This window comes from Bufo gargarizans, chromosome 3, assembly GCF_014858855.1.
Source record: "Bufo gargarizans isolate SCDJY-AF-19 chromosome 3, ASM1485885v1, whole genome shotgun sequence".
In the NCBI taxonomy this organism is placed as follows: Eukaryota; Metazoa; Chordata; class Amphibia; order Anura; family Bufonidae; genus Bufo; species Bufo gargarizans.
In genome coordinates, this window is record NC_058082.1 from 607,895,263 (window position 1) to 607,918,805 (window position 23,543).

Consider the following 23,543-nt stretch of genomic DNA (forward strand, 5'->3'; position numbering starts at 1 on the left):
TCAGACGTCCGCATGATTTTTACGGATCCATGGATACATGGATCGGATCCGCAAAACACATGCGGACGTCTGAATGGAGCCTTACAGGGGGGTGATCAATGACAGGCGGGTGATCACCCATATACACTCCCTGATCACCCCCCTGTCATTGATCACCCCCCTGTAAGGCTCCATTCAGACGTCCGCATGTGTTTTGTGGATCCGATCCATGTATCCATGGATCCGTAAAAATCATGCGGACATCTGAATGGAGCCTTACAGGGGGGGTGATCAGTGACAGGGGGGTGATCACCCTGATCACCCACTGTCATTGATAACCCCCCTGTAAGGCTCCATTCAGACGTCCGCATGTGTTTTGTGGATCCGATCCATGTATCCATGGATCCGTAAAAATCATGCGGACGTCTGAATGGAGCCTTACAGGGGGGGTGATCAGTGACAGGGGGGTGATCACCCTGATCACCCCCTGTCATTGATCACCCCCCTGTAAGGCTCCATTCAGACGTCCGCATGTGTTTTGTGGATCCGATCCATGTATCCATGGATCCGTAAAAATCATGCGGACGTCTGAATGGAGCCTTACAGGGGGGGTGATCAGTGACAGGGGGGTGATCACCCTGATCACCCCCTGTCATTGATAACCCCTCTGTAAGGCTCCATTCAGACGTCCGCATGTGTTTTGTGGATCCGATCCATGTATCCATGGATCCGTATAAATCATGCGGACGTCTGAATGGAGCCTTACAGGGGGGGTGATCAGTGACAGGGGGGTGATCAGGGAGTCTATATGGGTGATCACCCCCCTGTCATTGATCACCCCCCTGTCATTGATCACCCCCCTGTAAGGCTCCATTCAGACGTCCGCATGTGTTTTGCGGATCCGATCCATGGATCCGTAAAAATTATACGGACGTCTGAATGGAGCCTTACCAGGGGGGTGATCAATGACAGGGGGGTGATCAGGGAGTCTATATGGGTGATCACCCCCCTGTCATTGATCACCCCCCTGTCATTGATCACCCCCCCTGTAAGGCTCCATTCAGACATTTTTTTGGCCCAAGTTAGCGGAAATTTTTTGTTTGTTTTTGTTTTTTCTTACCAAGTCTCATATTCCACTAACTTGTGTCAAAAAATAAAATTTCACATGAACTCACCATACCCCTCACGGAATCCAAATGCGTAAACATTTTTAGACATTTATATTCCAGACTTCTTCTCACGCTTTAGGGCCCCTAAAAAGCCAGGGCAGTATAAATACCCCACATGTGACCCCATTTCAGAAAGAAGACACCCCAAGGTATTCCGTGAGGGGCATATTGAGTCCATGAAAGATTGAATTTTTTGCCCTAAGTTAGCGGAAAGTGAGACTTTGTGAGAAAAAAACAAAAAAAATCCATATCCGCTAACTTATGCAAAAAAAATAAAAATTTCTAGGAACTCGCCAGGCCCCTCATTGAATACCTTGGGGTGTCTTCTTTCCAAAGTGGGGTCACATGTGGGGTATTTATACTGCCCTGGCTTTTTAGGGGCCCGAAAGTGTGAGAAGAAGTCTGGGATCCAAATGTCTAAAAATGCCCTCCTAAAAGGAATTTGGGCCCCTTTGCGCATCTAGGCTGCAAAAAAGTGTCACACATGTGGTATCGCCGTACTCAGGAGAAGTTGGGAAATGTGTTTTGGTGTGTCATTTTACATATACCCATGCTGGGTGAGAAAAATATCTTGGTCAAATGCCAACTTTGTATAAAAAAATGGGAAAAGTTGTCTTTTGCCAAGATATTTCTCTCACCCAGCATGGGTATATGTAAAATGACACCCCAAAACACATTGCCCTACTTCTCCTGAGTACGGCGATACCAGATGTGTGACACTTTTTTGCAGCCAAGGTGGGCAAAGGGGCACATATTCCAAAGTGCACCTTTCGGATTTCACAGGCCATTTTTTACAGATTTTGATTGCAAGGTACTTCTTACACATTTGGGCCCCTAAATTGCCAGGGCAGTATAACTACGCCACAAGTGACCCCATTTTGGAAAGAAGACACCCCAAGGTATTCCGTGAGGGGCACGGCGAGTTCCTAGAATTTTTTATTTTTTGTCACAAGTTAGCGGAAAATGATGATTTTTCTTTTTTTTTTACTTTTTTCCTTACAAAGTCTCATATTCCACTAACTTGCGACAAAAAATAAAAAATTCTAGGAACTCGCCGTGCCCCTCACGGAATACCTTGGGGTGTCTTCTTTCCAAAATGGGGTCACTTGTGGGGTAGTTATACTGCCCTGGCAATTTAGGGGCCCAAATGTGTGAGAAGAACTTTGCAATCGAAATGTGTAAAAAATGACCGGTGAAATCCGAAAGGTGCACTTTGGAATATGTGCCCCTTTGCCCACCTTGGCTGCAAAAAAGTGTCACACATGTGGTATCGCCGTACTCAGGAGAAGTTGGGGAATGTGTTTTGGGGTGTCATTTTACATATACCCATGCTGGGTGAGAGAAATATCTTGGCAAAAGACAACTTTTCCAATTTTTTTATACAAAGTTGGCATTTGACCAAGATATTTTTCTCACCCAGCATGGGTATATGTAAAATGACACCCCAAAACACATTCCCCAACTTCTCCTGAGTACGGCGATACCAGATGTGTGACACTTTTTTGCAGCCAAGGTGGGCAAAGGGGCACATATTCCAAAGTGCACCTTTCGGATTTCACCGGTCATTTTTTACACATTTCGATTGCAAAGTTCTTCTCACACATTTGGGCCCCTAAATTGCCAGGGCAGTATAACTACCCACAAGTGACCCCATTTTGGAAAGAAGACACCCCAAGGTATTCCGTGAGGGGCATGGCGAGTTCCTAGAATTTTTTATTTTTTGTCGCAAGTTAGTGGAATATGAGACTTTGTAAGAAAAAAATAAAAATAAAAAATCATCATCATTTTCCGCTAACTTGTGACAAAAAATAAAAAGTTCTATGAACTCACTATGCCCATCAGCGAATACCTTAGGGTGTCTACTTTCCTAAATGGGGTCATTTGTGGGGGGTTTCTACTGTCTGGGCATTGTAGAACCTCAGGAAACATGACAGGTGCTCAGAAAGTCAGAGCTGCTTCAAAAAGCGGAAATTCACATTTTTGTACCATAGTTTGTAAACGCTATAACTTTTACCCAAACCATTTTTTTTTTTGCCCAAACATTTTTTTTTTATCAAAGACATGTAGAACTATAAAGTTAGCGAAAAATTTATATATGGATGTCGTTTTTTTTGCAAAATTTTACAGCTGAAAGTGAAAAGTCATTTTTTTGCAAAAAAATCGTTACATTTCGATTAATAACAAAAAAAGTAAAAATGTCAGCAGCAATAAAATACCACCAAATGAAAGCTCCATTAGTGAGAAGAAAAGGAGGTAAAATTCATTTGGGTGGTAAGTTGCATGACCGAGCGATAAACGGTGAAAGTAGTGTAGTGCCGAAGTGTAAAAAGTGCTCTGGTCATGAAGGGGGTTTCAGCTAGCGGGGCTGAAGTGGTTAAAGGGCTTCTGTCACCCCACTAAACCATTATTTTTTTTTTTTTTGCTTACTTATAATGCCTACACTGCGATTAATGCCTACATAATCTAATTAGTCATTTTGGTCCTGTAGATTTTGTTTAAAACATGCTTTTAAAATATGCAAATTACCTTGATACCAGCAAGTAGGGCGGGTACTTGCTGGTAGCAGCCGCATCCTCCGATCCTAAAGACACCCCCTCCGCCAGGGAACGGAATCGTTCTCTGCTGGCCCTGTTTGCATTCAAAATCTGGCGCCTGCGCCGCGGCCGTACCTGTCTTTAATCGGCGCAGGCGCACTCGCTCGGCCGCCTCTCAGTGCGCCTGCGCCAATTAAAGACAGGTACGGCCGCGGCGCAGGCGCCAGATTTTGAATGCAAACAGGCAGGGCCAGCAGAGAGCGGTTTAGCGGGGTGACAGAAGCCCTTTAAACAATAAAATTCTTGCAGCTGCCACTAGAGGGAGCTCAACAAGGGTAGATTTATAGAGGTACCACTGAACTGATAAGGGTACTTTTACTAGCGGCAAAGAACTGCGGCAGACTGTTCCGGCGGGTAAACAGCCTATCGGATCTGTACCACCGCTAGTGCACGTGTGCTCCCGGACTACCGCTCCGGCCTCATTGACTATAATGAGGCCGAGCTGGAGTTCCGGTGGCAGCGCGGAAAAATGGCGAGAGGCGGCCGGAATAAAACTACGACATGGGACGGAGCGGTAGTCCGGGGGCACGCATGCACTAGCGGCAGCACGGGTCCGACAGGCTGTTCACCCGCCGGAACAGCCTGCCGGAGTTCCTTGCCACTAGTGTAAAACTAGCCTATAAATAGTGGTGGTTGATTGCATGTCACAATGTAACTCTATGGGTATAAACCCCTTTAAATATATATTATTAGATTAATTTGCATAACCGGAAAACAGAATTATGTCCATAGTTGGAGGTACACTTTAACTAATTATAATAGTAAGGATGGAAAGCTTTGGAATGTCGCTGTACCTCCAAATTTAAACAGCTTTTCATAAATCAAGTGAAAGTAAAAAAAAATGTGCAATATTGTATTACAGTCCAATGTTTCTCTCATCTTATCTTTACATATACTCTCCGCCTTCCCATCCCTCCTAAATTGTTGAATTACTATCAGTTTACTGGTAAAATCTATAGAGGCAACAATGAGATGTATCATCATTTCACTGTGGGATAAGGGCTGTAGCCCATAGAAGTCAAAAGAGGAGGGGAGAGGAGAGAGCATCTGTAGAGACAGAGATGTTGCTGCAGCATCTAGGAATTGATTTTCTCTTTCGCTCCGGTGCTGGATTCACAACAACACTGCTCAGTGATAAGGTATCATTTCCTCCATGCTTCTGCTTCTTCTAAGGCCTCATGCACACGACAGTTTTTTTTCACGGTCCGCAAAAACGGGGTCCGTGGGTCCGTGATCCGTGACCGTTTTTTCATCCGTGGGTCTTCCTTGATTTTTGGAGGATCCACGGACATGAAAAAAGTCGTTTTGGTGTCCGCCTGGCCGTGCGGAGCCAAACGGATCCGTCCTGAATTACAATGCAAGTCAATGGGGACGGATCCGTTTGATGTTGACACAATATGGTGCCATTTCAAACGGATCCGTCCCCATTGACTTTCAATGTAAAGTCTGGAGTTCTTTTATACCATCGGATTGGAGTTTTCTCCAATCCGATGGTATATTTTAACTTGAAGCGTCCCCATCACCATGGGAACGCCTCTATGTTAGAATATACTGTCGGATATGAGCTACTTCGTGAACCTCAGATCCGACAGTATATTCTAACACAGAGGCGTTCCCATGGTGATGGGGACGCTTCAGGTTAGAATACACTACAAACTTTGAACAAGACTGCCCCCTGCTGCCTGGCAGCACCCGATCTCTTACTGGGGGATATGATAGCACAATTAACCCCTTTAGGTGCGGCACCTAAAGGGGTTAATTGTACTATCATATTCCCCTGTAAGAGATCAGGGCTGCCAGGCAGCAGGGGGCAGCCCCCCCCCTCCCCAGTTTGAATATCGTTGGTGGCACAGTGTGCCCCCACCATCGCCCCCCCCTCCCTCCCTCTATTGTATTAAATCGTTGGTGGCACAGTGTGCCAACCACCATCGGCCCCCCTCCCTCCCTCTATTGTATTAAATCGTTGGTGGCACAGTGTGCCAACCACCATCGGCCCCCCTCCCTCCCTCTATTGTATTAAATCGTTGGTGGCACAGTGTGCCAACCACCATCGGCCCCCCTCCCTCCCTCTATTGTATTAAATCGTTGGTGGCACAGTGTGCCAACCACCATCGCCCCCCCCCCTCCCTCTATAGCAGTAACATTGGTGGCAGTGTGCGGTCTCAACAGTAGAAGATTCATACTTACCTGCTTGCTGCTGCGATGTCTGTGTCCGGCCGGGAGCTCCTCCTACTGGTAAGTGAAAGGTCTGTGCGGCGCATTGCTAAAGAACTGTCACTTACCAGTAGGAGGAGCTCCCGGCCGTTCACAGACATCGCAGCAGCAAGCAGGTAAGTATGAATCCTCTACTGTTGAGACCGCACACTGCCAACAATGTTACTGCTATAGAGGGAGGGGGGGGGGGCGATGGTGGTTGGCACACTGTGCCACCAACGATTTAATACAATAGAGGGAGGGAGGGGGGCCGATGGTGGTTGGCACACTGTGCCACCAACGATTTAATACAATAGAGGGAGGGAGGGGGGCCGATGGTGGTTGGCACACTGTGCCACCAACGATTTAATACAATAGAGGGAGGGGGGGGCGATGGTGGAGGCACACTGTGCCACCAACGATATTCAAACTGGGGAGGGGGGGGGGGGTCTGCCCCCTGCTGCCTGGCAGCCCTGATCTCTTACAGGGGAATATGATAGTACAATTAACCCCTTTAGGTGCCGCACCTGAAGGGGTTAATTGTGCTATCATATCCCCCTGTAAGAGATCGGGTGCTGCCAGGCAGCAGGGGGCAGTCTTGTACAAAGTTTGCATTGTATTCTAACTAGAAGCGTCCCCATCACCATGGGAACGCTTCTGTGTTAGAATATACTGTCGGAAATGAGTTTTCACGAAGTGAAAACTTAGATCAGAAAAAGCTTTTATGCAGACGGATCTTCGGATCCGTCTGTATGAAAGCAACCTACGGCCACGGATCACGGACACGGATGCCAATCTTGTGTGCATCCATGTTCTTTCACGGACCCATTGACTTGAATGGGTCCGTGAACCGTTGTCCGTCAAAAAAATAGGACAGGTCATATTTTTTTGACGGACAGGATACACGGATCACGGCCTCGGCTGCAAAACGGTGCATTTTCCGATTTTTCCACGGACCCATTGAAAGTCAATGGGTCCGCGAAAAAAAACGGAAAACGGCACAACGGCCACGGATGCACACAACGGTCGTGTGCATGAGGCCTAAGGGTGATAGAGACATGGGAGCAGGATTTCATCTTCTCATCATAGCAGCTCATCTCCCCCCACCTGGAGCCGAGTTCAGGGAAAACTGACAATGGAAAACATCTGCATGAAGTTTGTATGTTCTCCCCGCGATTGCGTCGGTTTCCTCCCACACTCCAAAGACACGCCGTGAAATATAGTAGTGCTATATAAGTGCGTGAAATAAATAAAATAAACATGCAGAGGAGAAAACTGCTGATAAATGCAGGATAGAATACACAAAGAAATACTAAGTGATACTAAACTACTGGTATATCAATCATGAGTCATGTAGGAATAAGAAGCTAATCAATACTGGGCATGAACCCTAAAAATGATACCTTTATTTAGATTGCGTTTAAAAATAATACATGAATGACTGTACTCAAAAAAAAAATTAAAAAAAATATGTCAACAATTATAAATCCACTTGGTGCACACAAGATTCAAGAGTATAGGATAGAATACACACACGACAGTTTAACGGTTTAACAAGGAATCCTGTCCATGGACTTTACACGGAACTGTACAAATTGTATGGACCCCCTAAGCTTCTGCTGGAGGCTCTGCCTCTAAATAATGTTAACAAAAAAAAAAGGTGATACAAAATGCTAGGATTTTCCCATTATAAAGATGCAAACCTGAACCAAACATGCCTTCCTGAAACAATACAGACCTTGTCATATGACTTGGCATGCAACTTCCCTATAAGCCTCCCGTCCAGTTCGGAAGTGGAGATGGCATTCAGATGGGGCGATGGAACAAAGGACTCCAGTGTCTCCTTCAGCCATTGCGATCTGCGGATATCCGGTTCATTGCAATGAAGATGCCCTGGGCAAAAATGATAAAAACATGAGCGCAATAAAAAGGATGGTTTAGACATGTGAGTGTTTTGCAATGTTACTGTTATGTTTTCCTTACTGACGCACTGAATATCAGATTAACCCCTTCAGGACCCTGCCATTTTTCACCCTAAAGGGCTTCTACCACCAGAAATACTGTTATGTAGCTGACAGACATTAGTGATGCGCCCATGTCAGCACTACATAACAGTATGTTTCTAACATTTGTCCCTGCAGCGGTTTTTGTAAAAAAAAGCACTTGTATTATATGCTAATGAGCCTCTAGGTCAGGGCTGGCCAACCTGCGGCTCTCCAGCTGTTGTAAAACTACAACTCCCACCATTCCCTGCTGTAGGCTAATAGCTGTAGGCAGACTGGGCATGCTGGGAGTTGTAGTTTTGCAACAGCAGCCCTGCTCTACCGCACCGTTGACAAAATCCCGCGTCCTGCGCCGTTCACTTCTGTCTTCGGTGCAGGCGCAGTGAGTGAAGGTCGCTCTCCTGATGCCGACTTCCTCACTGTGACGTAGTCGGCGCAGGCGCAGTGAGGAATCCGGCACCAGGAGCGCATCATTTACTCACTGCGCCGAAGACAGAAGTGAACGGCGCAGGCGCGGGATTTCGTCAACGATGCGGTGGACCGTGGCATCAATCAAGAGGAGCGGGGCGGGAAGAACAGGGGACCTGGGCGGGATAAAGGGTGAGTGGGCGGAGCCTCTAGGTGCTGATTTTACGCCCACATAGCACCTAGAGGCTCATTAGCATATAATAAAAGTGCTTTTTTTTTACAAAAACGGCTGCAGGGACAAATGTTAGAAACATACTGCTATGTAGTGCTGACATCAGCGCATCGCTAATGTCAGTCAGCTACATAACGGTATTTCTGGTGGTAGAAGCCCTTTAAGGACAAGGCAATTTTTTGCAAATCTGACATGTGCCACTTTATGTGTTGATAACTTTAAAATGCTTTTACTTATCGAGGCCATTCTGAGAATGTATTCTCGTTACAGGACAGTGGTAAAATTGAGTAAAAGAAAATGTATTTTTATTTATAAAAAATGCCAAATTTACCAAAAATTTTAAAAATTTGTATATTTCCAAATTCCAATTTCTCAACTTTTATAATAGATAGTAATACCTCCAAAATTAGTTATTACTTTACATTCCCCATATATCTACTTTATGTTTGGATCATTTTGTGAATGGCATTTTATTTTGTGGGGACGTTAGAAGGCTTAGAAGTAAATCTTGAAATTTTTCAGCAAAAATTTCTAAAACCCACTTTTTAAAGGACCAGTTCAGGTCTGAAGTCACTTTGTGAGGCTTACATAATAGAAACCACCCAAAAATGACCCAATTTTAGAAACTACATCCCTCAAGGTATTCAAAACAGATTTCACAAACTTTGTTAACCCTTTAGGTGTTCCACAAGAATTAATGGAAAATAGAGATCAAATGTCACTTTTTTGGCAGATTTTCCATTTCAATAAATTTTTTCCAGTTACAAAGCAAGGGAGCAAGGGTTAACCACCAAACAAAACTCAATATTTATGGCCCTGATTCTGTAGTTTACAGAAATACCCCACATGTGGTCGTAAACTGCTGTACTGGCACACGGCAGGGCGCAGAAGGATAGGAATGCCACACGGTTTTTGGGAGGCAGATTTTGCTGCACAGTTTTTTTGACCCTATGTCCCATTTGAAGACCCCCTGATGCACCACTAGAGTAGAAACTCCAAAAAAGTGACCCCATTTTAGAAACTACGAGATAAGGTGGCAGTTTTGCTGGTACTAGTTTAGAGTACATATGATTTTTGGTAGCTCTATATTACACTTTTTTTAGGCAAAGTAACAAAAATTAGCTGTTTTGGCACAGTTTTTATTTTTTGTTATTTACAACGTTTATCTGACAGGTTAGATCATGTGGTATTTTTATAGAGCAGGTTGTTACGGATGCGACAATACCAAATATGACTATTTTTTGGTTGTTTGTTGTAGTTTTACATAATAAAGCATTTTTGAAAAAAAAAAAAAATTTTGTGTCTCCATATTCTGAAAGCCGTATGAAAAGCCGCTCTGAAAGCTGTCTTGTGTATGGGCTCATTTTTTGTGTGATGAGATGACGGATTTATTGGTACTATTTTAGGGTGTATATTACACCTATTGTGTGTGTAAGGTGACAAAAAATGGCTGTTTTGACACCGTTTTTACGGTGTTCATCTGAGGGGTTAGAACATGGGATATTTTTATAGAGCAGGTTCTTACGGACGCGGTGATACCCAATATGTCTATTTTTATTTATGTAAGTTTTACACAATAATATCATTTTTGAAACAAAAAAAAAATAACGTTTTAGTGTCTCCATATTCCGAGAGCCATAGTTTTTTTTATCTTTTGGGCGATTGTCTTAGTTGGGGTATCATTTTTTTGCGGGATGAGGTGAAGGTTAGTTTGGTACTATTTTGAGGGGCATATGCCTTTATGATCGCTTGGTGTTGCACTTTAAGTGATGTAAGGTGACAAAAAATAGTTTTTTTAGCACAGTGTTTATTTAATTTTTTTTTGACGGTGTTCATTTGAGGGGTTAGGTCATGTGATATTTTCATAGAGCCGATCAATACGGACGCGGCAATACCTAATATGTATACTTTTATTTTTTACAATTTTTTTAACTTTATTTTGGGAAAAGAACGCTTTTTTTACTTGAAACTTTAATATTTTTTTGTTAAACTTTATTTTTTTAACTTTTTTTTACACTTTAAATTTTGTCCCACTCTGGGACTTCAACTTTTGGGGGTGTGATCCCCTTTACAATGGGGCTGGATCTCACAGGGTCTCCCGGAAGCCAGCCACGATGCCTAAGGAAGGCATCGGGCTGTCTTCCCTGCCATCGGGTCCCCATCACATCAGCATGGGGACCCGATGGATCTCCGCACGGACATTGCACGTGTCGCGGTCAGTGCTGACCGTGGCACATCAAAGGTTAATGCGCCGACATTGGTAATTTCACCGATGCTGGAGCATGCAGCAGGGGTCCGGCTATCAGTGACTGCCAGACCCCTGCCGCGGATCGGGCGGGCGCATCTCCTGCATCCGCCCGATCACAGCTCTGTACATGTACAGCACTAGTCCTTAAGTCACTAACATCTACGCCGTACATGTACAGCGCAGGTCCTCTACGGGTTAATGATGCACGTGACTAAGGCCTCATGCACGCGGCCGTTGTAGTGGGTCGCATCTGAGTCGCATTTTTTGCAGATCGGGTGCAGACCCATTCATTTCAATGGGGCCGCAAAAGAAGCGGACAGCACTCCGTGCCATCTTTATTGAAGACTAGCACAAAATCTCGTCCTGCCTGTGATGATTTCCTACATCACCGCACACAGGATTTTGTGCGAGATCTCCTTGTGGCGATCAAATGGATGAGCTAAGTATTTCCCCATTCAGGGAAAATCGATTCGCTATCAAGAAGCACAAGGAAATTAGGCTTTGTGGCGAATCGAATTTTCCCTGAAATTCAGATCAAAGTCCACTTTGTGGACTTTGATTTGCTGAACACTAGTCTTTGACTTTCTCTGCTCCACTGGAGGCTACATCTCATCAAAAATTAAGTTGCCCCGTTTACACCATTCCCTTGCCACCCTTTACAGAAAATGGTGAAGGTGTAGAATGCCACTTGCGTCCACATTTCTGATGTACAGGGACACAGTAAATGACCCCCAACATGTGATATGTCCGTCATGAGACTTTGATCAAGCTGTGCTGTCCTAGGTAAAAGCTTCATAGTATGGGGGGAAAGGTCTGCTCTCCTGTCAGGTCTCATTTATGGGATATGCTATCAGTTTAAGATTGGCAGGGGACCGACCTCTTGGACCCCAACAATCCTGAGAATGGTGGGGCTGCGGCGCTGAGTAAGTGTTGCAGCTACTTCACTGTATTTCTCTGCGCAGCAGTTCCCGGGCCACCAACTGTTCAGAGAACTTGGACACAACTCCATTCAAGTAATGGGGGCCGTACAGAAACTAAATGCACAGGGAAAACTAGTGAAGGGTCCGCAGCACTGACTCAATGCTGCAGCCCCTTCATTCTTAGGATTAATGGGGGTTCCAGAGGCCAAACCCTCAATCATAAAGTGATGGCATGTCCAAGAGATGTGGCATCACTTCAATGTCAGGTCACTTATCAGCAATTAATATTAATAATCCGCTGAAGCAATGTTTCTAATACAGTTGTGATGACGGTGAAGTTTTTTTTTTCTCTAGAATTACAAAGATCTTTGGAGCCAGCGGGAGACCTATCAATGCACCTTGAAGACAACCTAAAACAATTAGCTCAAGGTAAAATGCTTAGGAACTTACTGGTACATAATTACAGAGCAAAAATATGGAAATTGCTGATGCGGTTGCTGAAAGTGGTCATGTCTCTTTCAGCTCATTTCCCCATAACGTCCTACTAAGCAGTTCCTGCCTGACACTGTGTAACATTAATCACTGCTGGAGAGATGCTCTTCAGATGCCGTTATCAGCAGGCCGTGCCGCTGCAGAGCAAAGATTCTGACAAGTGAGTTGATCTTGGCAGCTAGATAAGGACTATTGTCTCCCCTGCGCCCGTCTGACTCCACTATCACTCTCTCCAAAATGTCATTTCTGAGATTGCAATATGTCCATATAACCGCAGCGTGCAGACAGCAGGTGGAGAAGGGTCATCTTCACCGCCGTGAAAGATAAATTACGGAAATGGCGGAAAAATTGTAGGGTTTGAGCATTAAAGCGTATAATGAACTCCATCCGTAATACACAAATGACCATGATTGCAGAAAGGCACAGAACATAAGAGATGAATTATAATAACGTTTTATTCCGAGCATGTCAACCCATATCTGCTCGCCCAAACAACTAATCTAATCAGGTCACAACTGAAAGCATCGGTCTGGGGCCATCATGGCAGATCAGACGGAGCGCTACGTTGAAAGATAATGGGAGAGATGTACCGAGCTAAATGATCCATCAGGGCTCAATTTGCTCCAATGTCATGCGTCCATTTTTAGGCTACACTTGCGGTAGCAGGGTGCTGGCAGGCTGCCGGATGCGTGCTACCGCTAGTGCACCATGCCGCTCCAGCCCCATTCACTATAATGGGGGCGGCTCGGAGGTCCGGCACGGCAAACGTGCTGAGAGGTGGCCGGAACAAAACTACGACATGTGAAATGAAAAAATCTATTATTTTTTTTATTTACAATAAAATGGTGTTTTAAGCCCCAAATTTTTCACAAGGGCTAACAGGAGTAAATACACCCTACAATATCTTGCTCATTTTCCCCCGAATATGGAAACACCCCGTATGTGCTTGTAAACTGCTGTATGGGCAAGACTCAAAAGGGAAGGAGTACCATTTAGCTTTTTCAAAGGCTGATTCACTGGAGTGGTTTTGAGGCACCATGTCACACTTGAAGAGACCATGAGGTGCCCCTACAGTAGAAACCTTCAAGAAGTGACTCCATTTTGGAAACTACACCCCTCAAAGACTTTTTCAAGGGGTTCGGTGAGCATTCTGACTCCACAGGTGTTTTTCAGACATGAATGTGTAATGGATGGTAAAGGGCTAAAATGAATAATCCACGGATGAGCTGTATGCTTTTAAGCAATCCTTCCTGCACTGGCCAGGTTTCCTGTCCAATCATCCCCAGCGGAGCCCACCTGCAGCCCCCTTGCTGGCCTTTACTACAATCGGAGCTGCAGGGGAGAGGTACAGCCAATATCTTAGGCTGGTCATTATGAAATTATGAGACATTATGTTTACGCACGTCTTCAAGGGATTAAAAGTTTTCAAAGCATTCAGAGCTTTGTTTGTCAGATAAAAAAAATCCAAATATTTAAAACTTAAACGGCCACTTAATTTTCACACAGCTTTGTATAAATCAATAGTACAGATGAATATAGGAAACTTTGTAATATATCTCATCAGAGAAAAATCTCTTGTTCTAGGGTCATCAGCTTTTTTTTTTTTCTTCTTCGTCCGTTACTAAACTAACATTCTTTCGGAATTCTGTGATAAATCCATCTTGACAAAACAAGACAGGCCGTCAGCTCACTGAATGACCAGATTACACAATCCAATAGAAGTCTATGGAGAGGGGGATGAGGAGTGAGCCGCAGGGCAATAAACACAGACTGACACAGACAAGGAGGCTGGAGGAAAAAAAGCTGTGTATTCGGGCGTATAAAATAGGTGTTTTATGCTGTGTAATGCACATTTGAAACAATGCAAAATGCAGAAGGATTTATTTAAGTGAATCAATATCTGGAAACGCCCTACTGCATTTACTACAGATTATATGAACACGAGTTTAAGAGCCTCATGAGCTACAATGCTTTAAGGCAGTGTTTCCCAACCAGTGTGCCTCCAGCTGTTGAAAAACTACCACTCCCAGCATGTCCGCACAGCCAAAGGCTGTCCAGGCATGCTGGGAGTTGTAGTTTTGCAACAGCTGGAGGCACACTGGTTGGGAAACACTGCTTTAAGGTAATCCCCTCGCTGTCGGTGTTTTGATGTATTTGTGACTACCAAATAGTATCCCATAGAATACAAAGGGAAATACAAACCTTTGTGTACAGGGTGTGTATTTTTATACAGCGGCTTTCAAAAATACTATAGAAGTGGCAGGTTATTTCAGTCAACTGTCTTTAAGGCTGCTTTCCCCATTGAAGTAGTTGAAGAAGTAAAATACATTGATGAGTAGGAGGCACATCTGGCGTGAGTTTGGCAAGATTTCTCCTTGACCTGCCACAGATTTTTCAGGTCCATTTTGTGAACATTGCTATGAGTTATCTCATCTTGAGTGCTTTATTCACATCACTACTGCTCAGTACTTCTCTATAATGTCCTATATGGGAATTCTGAGTGAGAAAGAGAGTTGGGAAGCAGAATCTGCAGTCTCCATGTGTAGTCTATGGGAGACATCAGACATGGAGACATCCACCCTCCAGCTCAGAGACAGCTGAAAATTTGAGATATAACTGCTAAAAATGCCATAAAAGTCATAAAATAGTCAGATTACTCATGTATAAAACACATGACAGCGTATTCTGAAAGGCTATCTGAAAGAGTAGGAATGTTTTAACAAGCTGTTTACCTGAAGCCACGACTATAGGGTACTTTGAAGCTAACTGCATATTGCTATAAATAGAACTGTGATCAGAAGGATTTTTTCCCATAAAATGAAGAAAATTGTCTTCTACCTCATGATGGTTTTTTTCCATCCTCTGTATCAACTTTGCAGGATAACAGGCTGAACCGGATGGACGGATGTCTTTTTTCAGCCTTACAAACTGTTACTATGTAAGATACAGAGTTAGCTCATATGCTCCCTCTAGTGGTCATTACCATTAAAATCCATTTCTATGCAAGGCATTTGAAGTTCTACAGGAAAAGTTCCAACTGCCATAAAGACATGTAAAAAAATCAATCAATACAGAATTTTGGACTTAAAACAGCAGTTCAGGCACTGAAAAATGTAACAAAATGTAAAAAAAAAATAAAACATTTAAAGGGGTTGTCCGTTGTGCAGAGCTTAGAGATTGATGACCTGTGCTCGGGATAGGTCATCAATATCACATCAGTGGGGGTCTCACTACCGGCAAACCCCGCCCATCAGCTCCCTTCTCTGCTCTGTTTACCTGCTTGCCGCAGCAATTGCAGTGGTGAGCAGGTGTAATTACAAGTATGGCGTCTCCATTCACTTCTATGGGACAGCTCTATCTGTTCAAGTAAATACCACCGAGCCATCCCAAAGAAGTGAATAGGGGTGTTATACTTGTAATTACACTGCAATTACTGCGGCAAGCAGGTAAACAGAGCAGTATGAGTGCCACCTTCTCTTCCAACAGCTGATCGGCGGGGGTGCCGGGAGTTGGACTCCTGACCATCTGATATTGAGGACCTATCCTGAGAATAGGTCATCAATAGTAAAAAGTGGACAACCTCTTTAAAGGGGTTCTTTACCTTTTTTTTAACTAATGATCTATCCTTTGGATAGGCCATCAGGATCTTGACAGCGGAGGTCTGAGATCCAGGACCCCCATTGGTCAGCTGTTTGAGAAGGCAGCGGCGCTCGCAGTAGCGCTGCAGCATTCTCTTTGCTTCCCGCAGGCCAGTGACGTCATTACTATTTCAATGGCCTGGGCACGGCTCAGCCCCATTCACTTTAATAGGGCTGAACTGTGCCCAGGCCAGTAAAATAGTAATGACGTCACTGGCCTGCGGGAAGCTCTGAGAAGGCCCGGTGCTACTGCGAGCGCCGCTGTCTTCTCAAACAGCTGATCGACGGGGGTCCCTAATATCGGACCTACACCGATCAGATTCTGAGAACCTATCCAGAGGATAGATCATCAGTAAGAAAAAGCTGTAGAACCCTTTAAAGCTGGTCATACACATTAAGTAGCTGACGGCCGACCGCATGTTTGGCCGACAGCTATCCCTCTTGATCCTCCCACCCCATACATGTATATGTAGTGACTGGGGAGAGGGGAGAAAACCCCTGCCAGATACCGCTGGCATAGCCTACCTCACTGCTAAAAAAAAGGATCCGCCAATTGAATCTGACATGGCCCATCCTTACCTCCCACTTGGAAGACACCGCATGCATTAGATGGTTGGCCAAAATAGGTGGGTTCAGCCGATACCTATCTAGTGTGTATGGCCATCTTTATTTGCTTTTTTTAACTGATATCACCAAAAATAGGACAAACTTCTATAAAATGTGCACAAAATAAAAGGTAGGTAAATAAAAAAAATATGCAAATATATTTGAATAACCAAGCGGAAAAAAACTGCATGTACAGATGTAACAGAGTTAACAGTCAGTCAGAACACGTTAGGCTACTTTCACATTAGCGTTTTCAATTCCGCTATTGAGATCCATCATAGGATCTCAATAGCGGAAGAAAACTCTTCAGTTTTGTTCCCATTCAATTGTCAATGGGGACAAAACTGAACTGAACGAAACAGAATGCACCAAAATGCATTCCGTTTTGTTGCGCTCCCATCGCGGACAGAATAACGCTGCAATCCGGATCCGTCCTGGCACACAATGTAAGTCAATGGGGACTGATCCGTTTTCTCGGACACAATAGAAAACGGATACGTCCCCCATTGACTTTCAATGGTGTTCATGATCCGTCATGGCTTTAGAAGACATAATACAACCGGATCCGTTCATGACGGATGCATGCAGTTGTATTATGGTAACGGAAGCGTTTTTGCAGATCCATGACGGATCCGCAAAAAATGCTAATGTGAAAGTAGCCTTAACTAGTTGTGATAACTCACTAAGGCTCCATTCACACGTCCGCAATTTCGTTCGGCATTGTGGACCCATTCATTCCTATGGGGCAGCACGATGTGCTGCCTGGACACAGAATTGCAGATCCGCACTTCCGTTCCGCAAAAAAATAGAACATGTCCTATTCTTGTCCGCAATTGCAGACAAGAACAGGCATATTCTATTAGTGCCGGCAAAGTGTGGTCCTGCAAAATGCGGAACGCACATTGCCGCTTTCAGTGTTTTGCAGATCCGCGGTTCCGTGGATCCGAAAAACACGTTGCAGACGTGTGAATGGAGCCTAAGTGTATGTGTTAACTCTGCTGCGTCTGTACTACAAATCCCTGGTTTCCACAGGTTTACCAGTTAATGTTTATGCCTGTATTTTCTTGTATAGTTAACGCTCCATAAATACTGGACAAGGATAACTGATGATATCAGATACGTAACAGGAATGTGACACAGCTCATAAATCCTGGTATGGACGAGCGTGCTAAAGACGGCAGAGACGTGAGAACGAGCGGCTGGAGAGTCTGTACTGATCAGAAGGAAAAAGCAGCAAAACATTCTCTGAATGCACGTCTCCATCCTAGCAGACAATGCCTGGTCATATCTTATCCTGAATCCTTAAGAAGGCTTTCAGAGAAATGAAAAGACTTGATCTGACTTTTATAGCGACCTGCTCTGAAAACTCAGGAGAGGAGTCCCCCCATCAGGGACAGAGGTGGTCACACCAGTACAAATAACAGGAGCTCACATACAAATAATATAAAGGTAAAGCCTGTATTAGACAGGCAGATCAGCAAGCTTCCCTCCCGGCAATCTGCTGCTCACTAGCGGAGGAGACTGCTGCTATTGCATGGGGAGGAGCGATCGCAATGCCGTCACTCGTACCCATACTGTCTAGTGGTTTGTTGGCTGACAATCTGCCAGCAGCAAGCGCTGATTTTTAATAATACTTAGAAATCAGAATTGCCCAATGAACAAGCGTTTGCTAGTTCATCGGGCAATTGGCGACAGTATTACACTGCAAGATGATCGCACAAACGCTCGTCAGTAGGCCTGAAACGATTAATCTATTTATTCGATGTGATCAAGGCGAAAAAAATCCTCGATGCAATTTTTCTGCACCAAGGATTCGTTTAAATCACATGACCACGGAACGTGTGTGAAATGAAGCTTCTCACTCACCACTCCGTGGCCTCCTGTCGGCACCGCGCTGCAGGACCTTGCGTTCACACATCGTCATCGCGCTGACGCTGTGTGTGATGTCAGGTCCCCAGTGCATGCTGGGATGAAGACGCGTCTCCTGCGGACTCCATGTGCCAGCGCACGCCGCACTGAAAGGCAAGTATAAAGTTATCAGAGGCAGCAGCGGCGGGGCGGGGGAAATTGTGGCACCTGTGATTTGGCATGGGCTGGGGGAAATGGAGGCACGTATAATGGAAGAAATGTATAAAGTTATTGGGAGGGAGAGGGGTTAATGGGGGCACCTGTGATTTGGCACATGGAGGGGCTGATCTGGGGGAGTGGGGGACATGGTGGATGGCATGGAGGCCCTGTGGAAGGGGGACATCATGGCAATCTGGATGGAGGGACTGGAGGACATGGCATGGAGGGGCTGATCTGGGGGAAGTGGGGGACATGGTGGATGACATGGAGGCATTGTGGAAGGGGGACATCATAGCAATCTGGATGGAATGGAGGGGCGATGGCAGTGCCATCATGGGGGTACTGGGGGACATGGCATGGAGGGGCTGCTGCTGATCTGATGGCACTGGGGGACATGGTGGATGGCATAGGAGGCACTGGGGAAGGGGGACATCATGTCAATCTGGATGGAATGGAGGGGATGATGGCAGTGCCATCATGGGGGCACTAGAGGACATGGCATGGAGGGGCTGATCTGGGGGAAGTGGGGGACATGGTGGATGACATGGAGGCATTGTGGAAGGGGGACATCATAGCAATCTGGATGGAATGGAGGGGCGATGGCAGTGCCATCATGGGGGTACTGGGGGACATGGCATGGAGGGGCTGCTGCTGATCTGATGGCACTGGGGGACATGGTGGATGGCATAGGAGGCACTGGGGAAGGGGGACATCATGTCAATCTGGATGGAATGGAGGGGATGATGGCAGTGCCATCATGGGGGCACTGGAGGACATGGCATGGAGGGGCTGATCTGGGGGAAGTGGGGGACATGGTGGATGACATGGAGGCATTGTGGAAGGGGGACATCATAGCAATCTGGATGGAATGGAGGGGCGATGGCAGTGCCATCATGGGGGTACTGGGGGACATGGCATGGAGGGGCTGCTGCTGATCTGATGGCACTGGGGGACATGGTGGATGGCATAGGAGGCACTGGGGAAGGGGGACATCATGTCAATCTGGATGGAATGGAGGGGATGATGGCAGTGCCATCATGGGGGCACTGGAGGACATGGCATGGAGGGGCTGATCTGGGGGAAGTGGGGGACATGGTGGATGACATGGAGGCATTGTGGAAGGGGGACATCATAGCAATCTGGATGGAATGGAGGGGCGATGGCAGTGCCATCATGGGGGCACTGGGGGACATGGCATGGAGAGGCTGATGATCTGATGGCACTGGGGGACATGGTGGATGACATGGAGGCACTGGGGAAGAGGGACATCATAGCAATCTGGATGGAGGGGCCGATGGCAGTGCCATCATGGGGGCACTGGGAGACATGGCATGGAGGGGCTGATCTGATGGCACTGGGGGAGTGGGGGGTATGGTGGATGGCATAGGAGGGAAAGGGGGACATTTTTATAAAGCAATATGTTATTTTAAGAAGGTTTTTCTTATTAGATTACTCGATTAATCGTTTAAAAATAATCGATAGAATACTCGATTACTTAAATAATCGTTTATTGCAGCCCTACTCGTTAGCGATTATCAGCCGAAATATCGGCCAGGTTAACACAGCCTTTAGGGAACCCTTTGAATTCACCTGGATTTCTGCATTGATTGCTAAGTCACAATTAGGCCTCATGCACACGACCATATGTATTCTGCGGATCTGCAAAAGATGGATACCGGCCGTGTGCATCCCGCAATTTCCGCTCATTCATGTCCGCAAAATGGACAAGAACAGGACAGGTTTTATTTTATTGCAGGACACGCGGACATAAGGATGCGGACAGCCTTGTTGAAATCTACGGCTCCGCGTCTAATCGACAAGCACAATGTAACTAAATTATTAACACACAAACAGTTGGACGGGTCATCTCTTATCTAGAACCCCGAGTAGTCATCCACAAAGCCGGGAGAAACAGCAAGTGAACCCCGGAGCTTCATACCCTGCAAATCCCCCTCCGCCAAATGTTTCTTGTAGCTGCCAATGAGATTTGCATCACATGGAGGAGGAATTTTGGACCATATTGGACTCCCTTCTCTCTGTACCCTACATCCTGCTAACCTACCAAATGTATGTTAGGAAGAAGTAGGGGACAATGGGAGGAAGTACGACGGCGGGATCAGACCTCACAGGGTTCCTTTCTTATATGCTACCATGGAGATGCATACGTCTGTAAAGCAGCTGCAGACACACAAAAAAACTATAAGCAAAGACGCCTCTTTTATCACTGTAGACGTGTCGAATCTATAAAGGATTCAAGGATAGCAAAATACAGCGGTGGGCTATCTCCTATGGATAGGGGATAACTTAAAAACCCCTTTAATTAGGGCTGGGAAGGTGTTTAAAATTAAGGAAAAAAAATGGACACTTACCTAGTTACCTAGGACAGGGATGCTCAACCTGCGGCCCTCCAGCTGTTGGAAAACTACAACTCCCACAATGCCCTGCTGTAGGTTAATAGCTGTAGGCTGTCCGAGAATGCTGGGAGTTGTAGTTTTGCAACAGCTGGAGGGCCGCAGGTTGGGCATGCCTGACCTAGGACATTTACCAGCGCTAAGCGTCCACTCTCCTTCCAGCCCCATTTGGATCGGAATTGTGATGTCTCGTCCGCGGTCAGGTGCACTGCTTCAGCCATTCACTAGCCGCAGAGAGGCACGTGACCACAGGCTAAGCAGTCGCGTGCCACTTGGGCACAATTTTATAGCGCACAATCATCAATATGATTGTGCGCTATAAAAATTTGGGGACACAACCCACATGTTCTGGGTAAATTGAAACCTAATGAAAATCTGGAGCCCATTTCAAAATGAACCTTTTTATAAAGCACAGAGTTCAGATTGTACGAGAATCGCGGCAAGTTACCTGGCGATGAACACTGCAGCAGTGCTACAGACTTGCCACCGGGGGCAGCGCACATATCCAGGACTGTCTCTCCATCCTTGACATCTAACGCTAATACTGGGAGAAGAGAAGAGGCGTTCAGTACGTAATACTCTTTGATCTTCCCAGTTTGATGGCGCTGTGAAGGAAATTTTCCAGGATTCCTATTGATATAGCACTCCAATTTTTCTGGAAAGGTTTGATGTGTGAGCCGGTGGTAACCCTGCATCAATAGCTGTTTCCTGGTCTCCAAACTGCACTGGAAATGATTCAGTAACACGGCATACTGCCAGAGGCCGGGCGCCGTCAGCACTTCCCTGTGGATTACATATTAAAATACAGATATTCATTTGCCAGATTTAAAGGGATTGTGCTAGAGCTAAAAAGATGGCACCAAATATTGTAACAAAATAACAAAAAAACACCAGATTACACCGCTGTTAAATCCCCCAGTACTCCAGTGCCGAGGCTCTTGTGGACCAGTTTCTGTTTACATGGAAGCAATGATGCTACCGAGTATGACACTGTTGTGGCAGGTGAATGTCTGTGCGGAACATTCCTACTGCCATGTAAATAAAGACCGCCATGGTCCATGGGAGTATAGTCGCTGGAGTGGCGGGGGGATTCAACAGCTAATTAAAGTGGCTTTGTTTTGTTCTGCACTCATCATATTGAGCCTCACCTGTCAATCATTTTCTCTGTGAATATGAAACTTTATAATATATCTTATTATAGAAAAGTGTCATGTGTGTCACTTTCCGGAAGCTTGTAATTCCCTGCCTGTAAATGTTCAGAGACCTCCTCAGTCACTGAAGAAATCATCTAATGTAAAACTGGAGAGGAGGGGGATGCAGCTGCAGCTTCTCAGTGTTTTAGTGACACAGCATGACATGAGGGGGAGCAGCCGGAGGGGGATGTCTGGCTCAGATGGTCTGCCTGTAGAGGGTGCAACCCAAAACCAAGGGGGACAAGCCTGACAACAGGGGTACTGTGGGGCTGCTCCCTCTGCAGGTGTAGCATTGTGGAGGGGTCGGTCGCTGTACCTCATGTTATTCTCTTGAACATTTTACTTACCAGCAATAAATCACTGGAAAAAGTGAATCCGAAAACCATGTTGTTTTTTTACTAGCCGCCCCCATCCGTTCCGCACAATCAGTGCAGGTACTCTCGACTTCCGATATGCTAGTCACACTGTGGACAGCGCCCTAGCTAAAGTTCAGTTCCTGATGAAGATTGGGGCCTGAACAGCATAATGGAACCCGAAAACACCCTCACCGATCAGAAATGGGAGGCCTAAGGCCTGTTTCACACTTGCGTTGTTAATTCCCGTATTGAGATCCGGCAGAGGATCTCAATACCGGAATTAAACAGATCCGTTTTGATTTTGCACAGCAGGGAGCATGAGCTCCATTAGGGCGCTGTTGTGTGAAATCGAAACCGAAAATACATTGAAAGTCAACGGGTGACGGATCAGTATTTTTTTGACTCCTAAAAAACAAAACAGATCCCTCACCATTGACTTACATCGTTTTTAGTGACGGATCTGTTTTCATGACCAGACACAAAACCGCAGCTAGCAGCGGTTTTGTGTCAGGTCACAAAACGGAATTCTGCCGGAACGGAACACACCCTGATGCATCCTGAACGGATCTCTTTCCATTCAGAATACATGATGACTAAACGGAAACGTTTTTTTCCGGTACTGAGATCCTCTGCCGGATCTCAATACCGCAAAACAACAACAACACAAATGTGAAAGTAGCCTAGTGGAGCAACAGCTACAGACTCGTAATGGCGGCCGCGGACGAGACAGGTCCTCTTTAACGGGGGCAATGCTCAACACGGCCACAATTTCTGAGAACAGGTTTAACACACGCCTTATGAATATATCAGATTATTAGACTCACTTGACTGTTTGCCACTGATCGCCCAATTCATTTGTGTACGTTTTATCAAAATAGTCCAGCACAACGCGACAAATCTGTCTCCTCAGTCTGGCCATCTGTTTTCACAGGACACTGAAACACACACAAAAAAAAGTCTTACTGTTGATGACCCAGACTTATGATAGGCCATTAATATCAGATCGGCGGAGGTCCAACTCCTGACACCCCCAC

The 23,543-nt window shown here is 45.6% G+C and overlaps 1 protein-coding gene across 2 annotated transcripts in view; it reads right to left on the bottom strand.

Moving 5' to 3' along the window:
- The window catches only part of LOC122930850 (tRNA (cytosine(34)-C(5))-methyltransferase, mitochondrial-like), an 83,638-nt gene that overhangs the window by 41,250 nt on the left and 18,845 nt on the right, over nucleotides 1-23,543 (bottom strand). The window contains exons 2-4 of one of the 2 annotated variants that reach the window (XM_044284503.1): nucleotides 23,334-23,444; nucleotides 21,409-21,743; nucleotides 7,674-7,828 (exon numbers count right to left, since the gene is read on the bottom strand). In XM_044284503.1, the coding sequence (XP_044140438.1) occupies nucleotides 7,674-7,828; nucleotides 21,409-21,743; nucleotides 23,334-23,428 (585 nt within the window). In that variant the 5' untranslated portion in view covers nucleotides 23,429-23,444. The remainder of the gene's footprint in view (nucleotides 1-7,673; nucleotides 7,829-21,408; nucleotides 21,744-23,333; nucleotides 23,445-23,543) is intronic. The other variant, XM_044284504.1, reaches the window with a different exon arrangement.